The 16,676-nt window shown below is 31.9% G+C and overlaps 1 protein-coding gene across 1 annotated transcript; it reads right to left on the minus strand.

Moving 5' to 3' along the window:
- Positions 1–3,256: 3,256 nt before the first annotated feature.
- On the minus strand, positions 3,257–16,478 carry LOC134246820 (prominin-1-like). The gene is made up of 11 exons (XM_062729170.1): positions 16,311–16,478; positions 16,151–16,213; positions 13,274–13,339; positions 11,628–11,678; positions 11,454–11,534; positions 11,168–11,236; positions 10,836–10,925; positions 10,413–10,582; positions 8,008–8,049; positions 6,885–7,157; positions 3,257–5,441 (listed from the first exon to the last, which is right to left on the minus strand). The coding sequence occupies exons 1-10, from the start codon at positions 16,452–16,454 to the stop codon at positions 6,896–6,898; spliced, it is 1,038 nt and encodes a 345-aa protein (XP_062585154.1). The 5' UTR covers positions 16,455–16,478; the 3' UTR covers positions 3,257–5,441; positions 6,885–6,895.
- Positions 16,479–16,676: the final 198 nt, after the last annotated feature.

Genomic DNA, 16,676 nt, shown 5'->3' on the forward strand with positions numbered 1-16,676 from the left:
AAAACGCTTTGTCCACGATTTTACTGGACAACTATCGTATTAAAAGCTGTTATAAGGGAGTAATTACATGTATATATAAGAATCACTTTGCCCATTATCCATCCTACTTCATGTACAGTATTTATACCCCCGCAAACGAAGTTTCGGGGGGTATATTGGAATCAGCATGTCCGTCTGTCTGTCCGTCCGTCTGTAGACAAGACTTTGTCCGGACCGTTTCTCAGAAACTATTGGATGGATTTATCTGAAAATTTGTACACTTATTCACCATATGAAGGTGTGCACCTGGTATTTTCAACATGATTGGATGATTTGTTTGCATTTTACAGGCATTTTTTCTTTATTTTGTGGTTTTGTTTGGCCCATAACTAGAAAACTATTAGACTTACAATCATCAAACTTGGCCAATTTGTACATCTTGGGTAGAAGGTGTGTAACAACCTATTTCAAGGTCACTGTGACCTTTAATTTAAGTTAAATTTTAAAGAAAAATGTGTCTTTTACTATTGAATTACACAATCCCCAAAATTGTAAGAGTGTTGCTGTATCCCTATTTAAAAAATGTTAAATTAAGAAAATAATATTTTTTTTCATTATATACTTACAGCAATCCATAACAAATGTTATTTTATAAAGAGATAATCAACCTCTCCCAAGGGTATAATTATCAAGCACTGGTCAAGGAGAATTCGATAACAGAAAATTGCATGTCAAATTAGAGAGAAATTAATTAGTTCGGTGTAAGGAGCTAACTCACTGGTAGGACATCTCGGTTTATATCTCTTGGGAACTGGGTGAAGGAATCAGCCTTAAATAGTTTTAGTGACTAGCCTAACTTATTTAATGAATCTGAGAAATAGTATTTCAAACTAATATGATATTGTATTATAAACTTATTTAAACTTAATTAGTTAATATTAAAACTAATTATACTGTGTGTGTGTTGGGGGGGGGGGGGGGATATTGGAATCGGCATGCCCATTCTCTATATTAATTTCAGATTGAAAATTTAAGTCTGATTTTAAGATAGTTCCATACAGTTCCTACAAATCTAAGAATCATGCAGGAATCTAAGTATTCAAAATGATGCATCTAGATTACACAATTTTTTTCTGTATAAATCTTTGTAACAAATTTATACAAAATCTTTGCTTTCAGATTTAATTTCAGAATGACACAATTATGCATTTTGATTGCACTACAAAGGAGATAGTAAAGATCCATTCATCCCTTGACATTAATTAGTGGACATGCATCCAGTCAAAGATTAATTAATGAGTTCAGTGTAGGAAAGCTAGCTGTCTCAATCATTTCTGTTAGAGCATGGCTGATCAAGGAGCTCTTATCTGTGTCCTTTGGGAATTAGACAGAAGAACTGCTGGTCAGTTTAAGTAGCATATGTCATTTGATGGCCAGCCTTCTATTTCTAAAATCAATTCGTTATTGATTAAGTTTTTAATACTAATTAGTTAAATTGAAAATTTTTTTTTTTTAAAAATTGAAAATATCAAGTGACAAATTTCAGAGCATCATGTCCCACATGAAAGATATATGCATATGTGTGTGTTTGTGGGGGTGGGGCATTTTTAAAGGGCATTTGCAGAGTATCATGACAAATGGTTGCAATTCATTTTTTCAATGAAATAAAAAAATACTGTTACAATGTATTAGTATTGATGTTTTGATGATATTATTTGGTTGCACCTTAGTTTCATTTATTAAGAAAAAAAAATATGAGCAATTATATTTTCACTCGAATTGTTTCTAAGAAAACGGTGAACACCTCTGATAAGATCCATAAAATATTTGTGACTTGGCACCTACTCTGAAAAACCCAGCGGGGGTATTTGTCCCTACTGGACAGTTCTCGTTTCATTGGAGGAAGGGTAAGCTCAAAGGCAGCTAATGACCAAAGGGTTTAACTTGACCAAATTCATAGTCATAAGGACAAGTCAAGATGTAGTCAGCTTTGTAGAGATTGTAGTTACATAAGACTCTAGGTGTGTCATGACTGAGAATTCTTGATTCCAAAGACATTTCATATTAAATCAATTTCTTTTGCCAGTCTATTAACATAATGTTGAAATTCAACAACTGATCATTTGGAATTAAAATACTGGAAGAAAATCACGTGGTTAGAAATTCATTGGACAATCTTTGCAAAGAAATATATAACTTAGTTTAGCTTTAGTCCTAGCAAGTCATCTTAACAAGAGGTTTCTGGATCACATCACTCACCTGTGCACTATAGCTTTGGTTCAGGTGAGCTAATAAAAAAAGTAAGATGCTTCATCTCAAAAAAACAAAAGAAACCAGTCTTAATTTTAATGAATTTAATGGCTTAATGATGGATGCATACAACATTCAGACAATAATAAGGTTGTACAATGCTTAATTCTCAACCAACCTAAGCATTTATAAATCATTATAAAAGTGAATTCTTGACAGTGGTGGAATGTTATACGGGACTCTGTTCCCAATTTTCTCAAAGGCACACTATACATAGACCTCATAAAGTGTTTTTGGGGGGGGGGGGGAACTTTGTAAAGAACATGAAAGCTATAGAATAAATTCATGGGACAACACATTCTGTATATATACAGGAGTCAAACGAGACAAAAATTAGTATTCTGGTAAATAATTTGGTTTACATTTACACTTGATGAGATCAGTTAAGGGGATTAATTATTATGCATTTATTACAACCATTTCACCACTCTTATACCCTCAGCTCAGGTAAAAGTATCCTTTTAATAAAAAGGACGGTTTTTGGATATATCACATTTTCTTAAAATCAGGTTAAAAACTTGTACATTAAATGTACATATTCTAAAAATAAATGGCTACATATGGTGTAACATTATTTACATTTTATAACTGTATTAAAAAATCTCATCAATGTGTGAATATTTCAAATGGCAAAGTATAGTTAAGCAATTTTGCCTGTTTAATATTTTTCGTTTTCTCAAAAGAGGTTGCTACATTGCACAGTTTTTGCATCTTTGTTTAAACATGTATCCTGTTTAACTAAAACTCTAAAAGAAAGATCTTTGGTGATTATATATAAAGTCAATGGTTTTTATCACGTACAGAAAAATATTCTAACATCTCTACTTTCATTCTTGAAATTACTTTCACATAGACAGTTTTTTTCTTAAACTGTACAACATTGTTCTAATTATTACCGGTACCGGTAATTCATGTGCATCAAATATATAAAACATTTGAGACATTCTTTTTATTCTGGAAATGATGATAAAAGTTTGTTTTTTAACTTGGTTATGAATAATGAAAATTAACAGTTGGTTTAATTAAACCAATGTCACTTGCTATCCACTAATTAAGACCTGCAGTTTATTTAAAACTACAAAATTCACCCAGGGCTTCCACTAAACCTGCTAAATTACATGTATGTCCCTCAAAAGTGACAATTCTGGTGTCAACATCTACACAGCATTCATTTATACATGTACATATGTATTATTTAAGATTTCATTGATTTGTTGAAATACTGGGAGAAATTGATATGGAACTAATCAAATTCCCTTTCTTATAATTTAGTTATCCATTGAGTAAACACATCATATCAAGGCATATCACTTGGAGGTGTTTTCTAATGGGCATAAAATTATATTAACTTTAGCCTCTATCATTATTTCTTTACTAGCTAGGGCTGCCTTGGCAAGAAGACATTTTTTTATATAAATATATATTTATAAATATTAAAAATTCTTTTTAAAAACAATTATCATTGATATTTTATAGCTGATTTTTAAATTCTTGTAGCAAATATTTTTTTTTTAATTCAGGCAATTGTAATATATACCTACTCGATACAAAAGATCCTTTTGAAAAATAATATTGATTAAACAATGATCAAAAAATGAAGAAAAAATCACAAATAACAGTACTTTCTATTTTAACTTAACCAACAACAAATCTAATTCTTTGCAAAAGTAAATATTATTGACCTACCATTCTCTGTAACAAATTCATATTTATGGGATGGTTTTAACACCATAGCAGCTAGGCTAGCTGCTATGTTAGATATCTAGATCTAGTGAATGCACTAATTAACCCTAGCTGTTCTTACACAGCAGCTAAGCTTGCATATTGTTCAAGTTCACAGATTTATGCAACTATTTTGATCATTGACACACCCCATATACAATGTACTGTCCCTATAGCAACCTTCTAATATTTGCATAGTACATCTGATATGCAAGTACATGTATATTTTTTTTAATGAAAATGATTTTAAATACAAATCACAATACTCCAAAATCTTTTGTACCAAAAACACATGAATATATGAACATTTAAGCAACATAAATTTGTTGCTATTACAAACAGACATTTCTCCTTTTTTTCTAAATATGGATCCGACAAAACTTACCTATCAAAGAAAAATATAATACAATACACCATATAACATGTATATTATGTTGTTGTTTTTTTAATAAAAGTGTTTTCAAAATATAAGTATGCTTAAAATAAGTTAGCAGCACACAAAAATAAACTAGGGCTAACAATCACTGAAATATAAGCCATTTTAGGGTCATATATCAAATCTGAATTGGGAAACAGAAAATGTTGGAAAACTATAGCACCATTTTTGTTTTGAAAAAAAAAAAAATGTTTTTCTCAATTTTACTCACATAACGAACATATATATGTACACAGATTTTAACTGAACACACTAGCATATAGGTTTAAAAAACAAAAACATACAAAAGAGAACAGAACAGAACGTTAGACCCGTTAGATAGTAGTTTGGAATGAAGGGGTAATAAATAATGTAGAGAAATAATTTTTGAGCCATGACATCTTGTGGAATGATCTTTGTTTTCAAAACAAACAAAAAAACCTTTATGGGAAAGACAGTTTAAGAACTTTGTGAGCAAAACAGAAAAATCATAAATGTCTACAAATTGCCAATATAAAAACAAAATAAGAACTCTGTGATCAAAAAAATCAATTCTTATATAGAAATATCCTATAAACAAAAAAGTGATAGCACAAGGTTCATTTTTGAAATATAAAAATTAAAATTGACAAACAATAGTGTTCTTTCATGCCATTCATTCAAACTTTAAAAGCTTTCACTTCCCAATTCCTAAATACAAAGTTAGCATGAAAAACAAATGGTTCAACATCAAATAACAAAATGTCATCTTTGACTACAATCAAATTGACACTGGTTTTCATATTCCAACAAACAACAACCTGTGATTTTTTTTCTCCTGGTAACAAATTTAACATTTTTTCGGATCATGAAATCCATGATTCTGGGCTTTTTGGTATATGAGATCATATCACAGCTCTGCATTAAATCTCTGGATAATTCTATTTCCTCAGATAAATCTCGATCTTCAGATAATTCTCTAGATAATTAAGTCTTTGGATAATTAACATTCAGTTTTTGTCACCAGTCTCCTGCTCTGTAAGAGGTAAAAATGAAATCATTTGAGTTATTTTAAAGAAACAAAAATCATATATTAATGAAGAGTTTTCTATCACTAGTAAGCAATCTATTTTTATATTCTCCATACAATGAATCCCATATTTAAAATTTTTAGGTTAAATTAAAAGTTAAAATCAGAATACTGTTTTTGTTATATAGTTAAATGAGCATACATATTGTAATCTACTGGGGTAGCTATATACGGTATATACATAAACATTTACACTTTTGATCAATAAATAGACAATAATATATACAAATATATATATCTATATTTTAAATATACATTTACATGGTTATTGTTTACATTTACATGGTCATCAATGTTTCTAGCTCTATATACAATCTTTTGTAAAGGATGTTTCATGCAACAAGTCTATATAATCATGTTCACCTATAAGGATTTATACTGGATGGGAATTACGTCCTGAGGGCTTTGAATACTTTTATTCTAGCCCTAGAATCATGCAATAATAAGTCAGTTGCTTTTCTGCATTATTTGTTGCATAAACTTATTATAGGTAATTTCTTTAAGCAAAATTTATTTCTCAGGGTAGATTTTGCTTTGATGTAAAGTTGATATTTTTTATCATCAAAGTTCAATAAACCAAGCCATTTGTAAAATTTCACAAAAAAAAAAAAAAAAAATCCAACAGCAATCCCCAAAGTGATCTTCTAGCTTGTGTTTTAGCATTAACACATAAGGCCAACAGTCTTTATACAAACATTAACATCACAAGAAGCAGTATGTTTTATGTGTTGTGCGTGTTTCTCAAATTTTCAAAAAAATATTATTTTTGTAAGTTTGAACAATTTCATCAAGATGGAATGAAAATACTGGAGAAAGTATTGAATTTTTGCATTATATAAGTTTATTCTCCCAACTAAAAGCATTTTCATTTCATCAGATTTTCATTCAAATTCTGTCAATTCAACACAAGTGACTAAGTTTAAAATTTTATGCCTTCTAAATTAACATGCAGAGAAGACTAATGAAGGTGACAAAAGAGTGATATGAAAAGGAAACTACTATTAGTCAGAACTCATTATCTGCCCCTGAGTCAGCTGAAAAAACAAAAATGATTTATCTACAAAATATCTCTATAGAAAAAAATCTCTACAGAAAGTGTAAAAAATAATTAATGGTGAAGAAAATGTGATAAAAGTTATAGATATATTGATAAAGAGTAGCAGTCATAATGATAAAGAAAAATATTATGCCTAAAAATAGATTGCAATTTTCAATCCTACAGCTCAAAATGCACATTCTACATACTGTATAAGATTTCATTCCATATGAGATTACACACATAAATGTACATTGTATAGATACAATTCAGCATATTTCCCAATCCTCCAGAATTATTTCTTACAAGTGACTATAATGAGCTACATATTCTGATTACATATGACTACTTACAGTGCAGATAATTAGTATCGTTGCTTTGTGGGCAGCACTGGGTAAGCGTCATGAGGCCCTGGGCCGGGGTAATGACGGGAGTCATGATAGGAGGGAGGGGGGTAGTCTCGCTCACCCTGCCTATAGTACGGGTCCCCTCGACTGCCCCGATAATCGTCATGGCGATAATCATCACGGTACTGATTTCCACGGTGATAATCGTCACGGCGATCATTGTAGTAGCCTTGGTTGACCGCCCCATTGTTTGATCGACCATATCCACCATTTGGAGGACTATAGGATTAGAGAATGCACAAGTCAAATTTTAAAATGTCCCCCTTATTTTAATAACAGATATTAAAATAAATTTTCACATGCTCACTAACTTCTGAATAGGTCAAAAATAAAATCCCAGAACTTGAATTACAATAACTTATTTGGTATTTAGTATTATAATGAATCAAACCAGTGTTATGGAGGGAAAGGTAACTAGGGTATTCACAATGTGAAAGTGTAAAAATATATAGTATATTTAATTCTACTGGCAATGTTAATCTTAAAATATTAACATGTGGATTTTAGTAATGACCTTGAATAGCTTAAGAAAATATTTCAAAGAAAAAAAGACCTTTAACTGAAGAACAGTCAAAAAGACCTTGACCTCAAGCAAAAATTACAATATAAAAAAAAAGAACTTGTAATGAATTCCCATTCATAGGGCCCAATAGTTAAATAAAATATAGACCTGATTGGGCTTATGATCATGGACTTGACCAGTTTTAGGATCATGAGCTCTAATTATCAACGTAGGAGTGTATAGGGACAGAGAGAGACTTTTGTGCTAATATACCCTCAACCTTCACCCTTACAAGTATTGTTTTGATGCACCCTACACCTTTAGACACATAAGCATATAAGTGAGAAAAAGATGGAAGGAATGTCAAAAATGATTTCTATAAAGAAAAATAACATTTATGTGAATAAACTTATGAAAAAATTTTGAAAATGTGTAACATTAAGTGATAAAATTAGAGATTTGTTATTTTAAACACAACACATTTAACAATTAAATGACCACCCCAAACCACAAACAACTAGTATATACCCATAGTGCACCACAACAGGAAATGCAGCGACTACTCACCTGGTTAATGGAATGCTATCATCATGGTACTGCTCCATCATTCTACAAAAATTATTTCAGTAGATAAACTCTTACTATTACTCATATCTTACAAAATGTATAACTCTGCACTATAATATAGAATGCCTCTTTACCTTTATAAATATTGATAATTGATCTTCAGCATTTCACTGATAATTTTTGAAAGTTCATTTTTTCGATGAAAAGTAAGTCAAATACAGGTAAACTTCGTTATCTCGACATCGACGGGACAGTCGGAAAATGTCGAGATATCCGAGGTGTCGAGATATCAGAGTTGAGACTCGACGTCCATAATTTTACTGTATAGTAAAACCATAGACCTAAAATGAACAGACGTATAACTACAGGTACCGACATATCTTCAAATACTTCTATTACACTGTAGCTCATTCGTTTCAGCTATCCCTCTATATCTATTAGAAAATCTAAGAAGTTATTCACAAATGTTATTTATGAAATGCTTTCTTTTTTATCGAAATCTTCTCATTTTACTAAAAGCGTTTTCCATCCAGCATTCGATCCGCGTGCCACTAGCTCTGTCAGAACAGGATACGAAATGCGCTCTATAAACTCCAAACCGGAACGGTACAAAGTCGACTTTCGACATACGGAAAAAAAATGATGCGTATATTTTAAAAATTATTTCATTTCACTTCTTTTTTATTTCATAATCATTCATCATTAATTTAATTTCAATTTAAACCAAAATTTAATTGGAATTGCGCATTTTACAAACTTAATGATGTCCCATATATGCATCCATATTACGACTGATGCAATAGTCGTGTATGTCGTAGATTTGATTGATTCCTGTTAAATGCATTTTTACCACAATTTTCAAGTTAAATCGAATTCAATGTTTATATTGTTCATTGTCATTCAGTTACTTTTTTTTAATAAAATGTGTAAGTTTTGTTAGATTTCGACATAAATAAATAAATAAATAAATGTAAAATTACATTTACGCAGAATTGAGAGGATTGAACATTAATCAATTAACGTATTAGAGACGCCGAGGGGCTTGGGATTCCTCTAAAAACACATCTCTACAGAGCAGTATGTTGTCAAAACATGGGTGTGAAAAGTGTGAATTTCTGAGGACGTCGAGATACACGGAGTCGTCCGTGCGTGACGAGCGACCAGCTGACAAACAATTAGGTTAAATAGAGCAGAAAATTGCCCCGATGTCGACATAAACCAGGTAAATTTTGCTCTTGGGACCGTGAAATACGTCGAGATAAGCGGGGTAGTCGACATTACCGAGGTCGACATATCAGAGTTTTTGCAAATCATTTATATATACTGACACGCAAAAGAAACGCAACACCCTACTTTAGGGTAAAATAATTATATAAAGTAAAAAAATTTAAATCTTAAAATTATGGATATCTTCAAATTGGTAAATATCGGTAATTTAACGGTTGAACGATTTTCATAAGATAACCGGAAGTCAAGTTTGAGTCTGAATAACAGAAATCGAAAATTGCCTGTTTCACAAAACGGTTGGCAATATTATGGAGGTTAAGGGTTTGTACAGTTCAATGCAGCAATATTTCAAAAAATAAAATCTTTCATTTCCCGTAACGATGCTATAGCTTCTTGAAAATGGCTTCAGTACGCATTTCCATTGCTCTGCCTGGAAAATCTCAAAGTAAAGGTGATGGAGAGCTGATGATGCAAAAACACACTACATTACGTCTCAACGGGGTCTTACGTAGTATATTCATAAATGATAGTCTTTGGACCGGAAGTCCAAGGGTTACTACAATGCGCTAAGTTAGAGAAAATTCGACCTAATCATCTGAAAAACAGGCATTTAAAAATGGCAAAGAATGATTCCTTCACTTAGATATCGATATTGATTAACCTATTGTACCGTAGAAATTAAGCTGCTAATGTTGTATAAGACTTGTCTTGCACGTTGTAATTGAGTGGCTTGAAGGGGGGTGTTTTAAAAGTCATATGTTACTTAGTAAAATTAAAAGATAAACATTTAACATTTTTATCAAATCTCTGATCTTCTGAAAAGTGAGTTTAGCCTTATTGTACTCTTTTTTAAAAATCATTAGATAAAAAATTCAAACATTTGTAGATTACTGCTTGTTGCGTTTCTTTTGCGTGCCAGTATAGTAAATAATGCCGGGACCGCGGACGGACGTCGACATATCCCAGGTTGTCGACATATCCGATGTCGAGATACCGAAGTTTACCTGTAAGTGAATCTGATATTGCCTACATAAGAAATTTGCTGACATCTTGTACTTATAAGAAATACACTATTATAAATGAATGCATTTTCAAATTAAAAGATCATATGAATCAGTATATTCTATAAAACTCTATTAATGTTAACAAGGTATATGGAGAAGACAATATGAACATACGGGCTGTCAAAGTCCTGCCGTTCTTGCTTCTGTCTGCTCTCCTTCTTGGCTTTGTGAAGATCTTTATCAAACTTCTCTTCTCTCTGGTACATGTTTGCCAGCAGCAAGGCAAATATTATGCTTGGAATGCAGAAAAATATTCCCCAACCTAATCCAAACCAGAAGGTATTCTGAAGAGAAAAATACAAGAAATTTTTCAAAATATAAATTTATGATCAACGGTTTTACCGGTAAATGTACATGTACTTAATCAAAACTACCAATCTGGACAAGAAGACTGGAATCAATCTTATTTTTCCATTTCCAATTTATCTCCATGTGAAGAGTTTGCAGCCCTTCATTTGTAAATGTGAAAAATTATAATAGAACAAAAAGACAAAAAAGCTAAAAGTAGACAAAGTAAATGACAAAATAGGTACTCACATAAGGATCTAACAGAACCAGACAGATGGAGTCTGATAACTTTTGAACAGCTTCATATACAGGTTTACATTTCCCTATATTGTACCTCACCTACAAAGAATTTTTTAAAAATGTGTCACTGTTATAAAATGATATTATATTTATCTCCCAATTTACCAAGAGCAAATGAATACATGTACCAGGTAATATATAAATTCCTTTTCAAACACACTAATGTTGTGAATTGCCCAGTTTTTAGTTTCCATTCAACCAAGGTATTTAGAACAATAAGAATCTTACTATAAAATACACATTAATATTTTCAAATTATCAGTTAATACTGGAAAACATACCTCATTTTTAACATTTTCAATTGTACCAAGTGTATAGTTTTTTACGTTATTCACTGTCTTATTTAGTCCCTGTAAATTAAAATATTATATTTTAATACTTCACTCAACCACCTCAGAAAGAAACTGTTTTTCATGACAATCAATCCAGCTTCAAATATTCTGTATTTCATACAACTCTTCAAGCATAGAAACTTTAATTGTATTTCTTTGAGAAACACAAAAAAAGTAACTTTTAATACAGATTAACAATTAAGATGAATCATTAAAAGCATTAAAAGATATTTACATCTTCCACAAGCTGCTCTTTCTCAGAATTATATTTGAGTTCAGATGCACCAAGAGATGTTGTCAGGTTATTTACTGCTCCCTAAAAAAAATGTTGCAAAAAATTTAATCAACAACATTCATATTCAATTCTTAGTCAAATCTTAAATCATCTTTTAACATTGACAATACGTACCTGTAAATTTGTGTGGCCCTTTAAAACACTCAGTGCTGTTTTCAAATCGTCCTACAGTAAAAATTCAGAAGGAATTTTAGTGAAATACATGTATTGTACTTCTTATTTCTTGTTTATAAGCACACCTTTCTACAGCCTTTCCTTTTATTCATTACCAATTACGGTATACTAATAAAAACAATAAAGGAATCACTGTCTAGTTTTGAGAGTATGCCAGGGCATCAACAATAGTGGGAAACATGGGATAATTTGCATAACGGGCGAAGCCCGTTATGCTAAAATTATCCCATGTTTCCCACTATTGTTGATGTCCCTGGCATACTCTCAAAACTAGACAGTGATTCCTTATATCCTTATATTTCCATTTGATTGTGAAATAAAATTGTAGACTTAGACATTTAAAATGTAGTCTAATAGATTTAAATTACACCAGGACTTCCATGCCAATTTCAATAGTCCTCGCACACGGACGTCAAAGACAAAGGCAACCGCACGAGATTTTCATGCATATTTGGCCTCCTTAGCGTCAGACACAGAGACAGATGCGCACGAGATTTGCATGCGTATTAGGCCTCCTTAGCTGCTGACCTATCGACCTGCCTAATTTACATTCCGGCAGAATTATCAAGAAATAAATGCCCCCAACTTTCAAACAGTTATCACAGAGAAAAAAATTAGAAATGGAAATATTCACTGATAAACAAGAGGCCCAGGGCCACAATGCCCACCTGATTAACTTAGCTAAGTTGTTCTTCAGAAATTCTCCAAAATGTTTTTATTACCATGAAATTTTTTATCCAAAAATCCTATTTATTGGAGCTGGATTCCTATTTAAGTCCTGAACTGCTATTAAAGAGGTTTGTTTCCAAGCTTTTGAGCATATTTTTGTTTTCACCTCTATTTAAAAAATTCTGCACAATTTTTTTTTTTTTTAAGTTCTTAATACAATAAATTTGAATTCTACAATATTCAATTACAACATGCCCATGGGCCACATTGTTCTACTGAGCACATATTGGCTGGGTAAAAGATTAAAAGTATAAATCAGTTCAGTATTGAAAAGTTTACATTGAATGGGGGTGTACTTGAATTTTCAACTACCTAAGAATGCTTCTATATCCAATCACTTTGCTGTTCTTGTGCAGAAGATTTTTAAAGATTGTTTTCTATATTCCCTCTGATCCCACACTGTGGTACCAACATACCCCAAAAGATTCATCATATGAACAAATTTGAATCTAGACCATGCAAAAAATGTAAAGTTTCCATTTTTTTTGACCCAGTGGTTCTTGACAAGATTTTTAAAACATGCCAATGAATCATTACTTTTTCTGAATTATATCCTCTTGAATGAGGGCAATGCCATTCAATTAAACAAAGTGGAATCCTCTTCATCCAAGGATAGTTTGTGGCAAGTCAAAAATGAGAAAAGTTTACAGAGGAACAGACTGGCAGACTACAGACAAAATGTGATTAGAAAAGCTCACTTGAGCTTTCAGCACAGGTGAGCTAAAACCTACTATAAATAGGAAATTGATAGCGCCATGTTTTTTTCTTCCCTTTATAATGTATCATATAAAATATGGCTCAAATGGACTTGTACTCATTTGCCATAAAATAAATCTGATACTATATATTAAACATACCATTTTGACTGTAAAGTTTTTTAATTCTACATCTCGAAAGCTTTGAATCATGTCTGCTTGTTCATTCTACAAAATAGTAAAATTATATTTAATCCACTTATATTCATTTATTCAGCAAAAAAAACAAAAACAATATGAAACAAAAAATTCATTCTCGTTCTATACATATACATGCTAATCATTTTATTTACTTGTTTTTTTTTTGTCATCTTTTAATAGTAATAAAACAAAAAATAATTTGGAAAGTTTTAATAGTCTGATTCCCTATCTTTCTTACATGACCTTTTAAAATACAACCAAGTAAACAATATTAGACCCTTCCCACTCAGGCCACATACACTCAAATGCTCGTTGAAAGTGAGATACATTGTGAACAATGTACTTTTGGGAATAACTTAATGATTGATACTTTTTGAGTTCTAAATCCATCTGTGAAAATAATTTTCAAGCCTGATGAAACTATACATAAATGCTGAATCTATTAATAGATAAATATGATATATATTTGCAAAACTCATGGATATTTCTTGCAAGCAAATAGCACTTACAAATAAAGAAAAAAGGTATGTATGGAAATACACATATGAATGTATGTGTGCTTCATATCAAAACTTAACTTTTATTATACTAGGTGTCTTTCTCAAATAACTTATACAAAGTAAAAGCTTGAATATTGAGTGGGCAAGACAGATTAAGGACAGATGATACAATCAAACTTTTGTCAAAAATTTTGAAAATAACAACTTCGGTCATGTTTTAATGAATAAAGAGAATAGGTTTCACCGCGTAGTTTTTAAATTTTTACTGAAAGTTGCACAATTTAATTTGAAGAGTGAAATATTTGTATAGAATAATAAAGATGGTTTCAGAAGGGTAGAATTTGAACGTCACAGAAGGTTTACAATTCTTTATATTTTAGAAATTTATTATTTGCATCATTTGCAATGAAAGCAAGTCAAACAAGAGGCCCATGGGCCACATCGCTCACCTGAGCACCAAGGGTAGGACTAGTATAAAATGGCTTTTTATTGTAAAGTTTAAATCCAAAAGTAGTCCCAAGACCAATCATGGATTTGCTATTTTTTAGAAAATGATTGAGAAGAAGATTTTTAAAGAATTTTCCTATATATTTCTATGTAAAACTTTGGTCGGCCATTTTGGCCCCGCCCTACCCCCGGGGGTCATGATTTGAACAAAATTGAATCTACACTACCTGAACATGCTTCCATATAAATATGATGAATTATGGCTTTGTCATTCTTGAGAGGAAGATTTTTAAAGAATTTTCCTATATATTTCTATGTAAAACCTTGGTCGGCCATTTTGGCCCCGCCCTACCCCCGGGGGTCATGATTTGAACAAACTTGAATCTACACTACCTGAGCATGCTTCCATATATATATGATGAATTATGGCTTTGTCATTCTTGAGAAGAAGATTTTTAAAGAATTTTCCTATATATTTCTATGTAAAACATTGGTCGGCCATTTTGGCCCCGCCCTACCCCCCGGGGTCATGATTTGAACAAACTTGAATCTACACTACCTGAGCATGCTTCCATATAAATATGATGAATTATGGCTTTGTCATTCTTGAGAAGAAGATTTTTAAAGAATTTTCCTATATATTTCTATGTAAAACCTTGGTCGGCCATTTTGGCCCCGCCCTACCCCCGGGGGTCATGATTTGAACAAACTTGAATCTACACTACCTGAACATGCTTCCATATAAATATGATGAATTATGGCTTTGTCATTCTTGAGAAGAAGATTTTTAAAGAATTTTCCTATATATTTCTATGTAAAACTTTGGTCGGCCATTTTGGCCCCGCCCTACTTCCGGGGGTCATGATTTGAACAAACTTGAATCTACACTACCTGAGCATGCTTCCATATATATATGATGAATTATGGCTTTGTCATTCTTGAGAAGAAGATTTTTAAAGAATTTTCCTATATATTTCTATGTAAAACATTGGTCGGCCATTTTGGCCCCGCCCTACCCCCGGGGAGTCATGATTTGAACAAACTAGAATCTACACTACCTGAGCGTGCTTCCATATAAATATGATGAATTATGGCTTTGTCATTCTTGAGAAGAAGATTTTTAAAGAATTTTCCTATATATTTCTATGTAAAACTTTGGTCGGCCATTTTGGCCCCGCCCTTATCCGGGGGGTCATGATTTGAACAAACTTGAATCTACACTTCATGAGCATGCTCCCTTATAAATATGATGAATTATGGCTTTGTCATTCTTGAGAAGAAGATTTTTAAAGAATTTTCCTATATATTTCTATGTAAAACTTTGGTCGGCCATTTTGGCCCCGCCCTACCCCCCGGGGTCATGATTTGAACAAACTTGAATCTACACTACCTGAGCATGTTTCCCCATAAGTTTCATCTTTCCTGGCACAGTGGTTCTTGAGAAGAAGATTTTTAAAATATACCACTAAATTTTCATTAATTCCCAATTATCTCCCCTTGAATAAGGGCGTGGCCCTTCATTTGAACAAACTTGAATCCCCTTCACCCAAGGATACTTTGTGGCAAGTTTGGTTGAAATTGGCCCAGCGGTTCTTGAGAAGAAGTCGAAAATGTGAAAAGTTTACAGACAGACAGACGGACAGACGGACGCCGGACAAAATGTGATCAGAAAAGCTCACTTGAGCCTTCGGCTCAGGTGAGCTAAAAATATATACCAATCCAGGCATCCATTTTTTGTTTGTATCATCTGTCTTTAACTGACAAGAAAGTTCATTAAAAGGGTTTTTAGCAAAATATAAAAAAAATTATAACTGCTTTGTGCACAACATTTAAGACAACAAAAATTTGCAATATTTTGCTTCAAATGATAAATGCAGTAAGGACTACTTACAAGATTATTACTTCTCAAATCAGCTATTGTTGTATTCAAATCTGGAATGGGTGTTTTGTTTAACTGTAATAAAAATTACATGTGTATAAATAATGAATGTAGTGTATTTCTCTTTCAATGTTTCTTTTTAAATAAAAAAAAACAAAAAAAAACAAGCTACCTCTGTTTCATAACTTGTGATAACACTTGGAGATATGGATGAGTTTGCAAAATCTTCTAAGGCTTTTTTAAGTTCTGGTGTTAAGATAGTAACATTTGGTATATTGGTGATTCCACCATTCATAAACTTGTCAATTTCATCCATTACATTCTGTAATATTGAAAAGAACATAGAACAGTGAAAGTTCATGATATTTCTATAATCTAAAGAAATGTTCAATTTATACTCGATGAATATCACAGAAATTTCAAGATTGCTTGGTCTAAAAATCCAAGATATGAAATTTTCTTCAAATAATAACCTTTTGAAAATGCGATAAAAGGAGATGGGTAAACATGACGAAAGATAATCCCATAGCGCAACAAA

This window comes from Saccostrea cucullata, unplaced genomic scaffold (assembly GCF_032062105.1).
Source record: "Saccostrea cucullata isolate Sc308-1 unplaced genomic scaffold, CSIRO_AGI_Scuc_v1 ctg9505, whole genome shotgun sequence".
Lineage (NCBI taxonomy): Eukaryota > Metazoa > Mollusca > Bivalvia > Ostreida > Ostreidae > Saccostrea > Saccostrea cuccullata.

What these genes read in the sequence shown, in the direction of transcription:
- LOC134246820 (XM_062729170.1), bottom strand. Translation starts at nt 16,454, where the DNA reads ATGGATGAAATTGACAAGTTTATGAATGGTGGAATCACCAATATACCA. An exon ending in AAAACTTTACAGTCAAAATG is followed by an intron (nt 11,679 to 13,273) that starts GTATGTTTAATA and finishes TTTTTACTGTAG; the next exon opens with GACGATTTGAAAACAGCACT. An exon ending in AAGAGCAGCTTGTGGAAGAT is followed by an intron (nt 11,237 to 11,453) that starts GTAAATATCTTT and finishes TTTAATTTACAG; the next exon opens with GGACTAAATAAGACAGTGAA.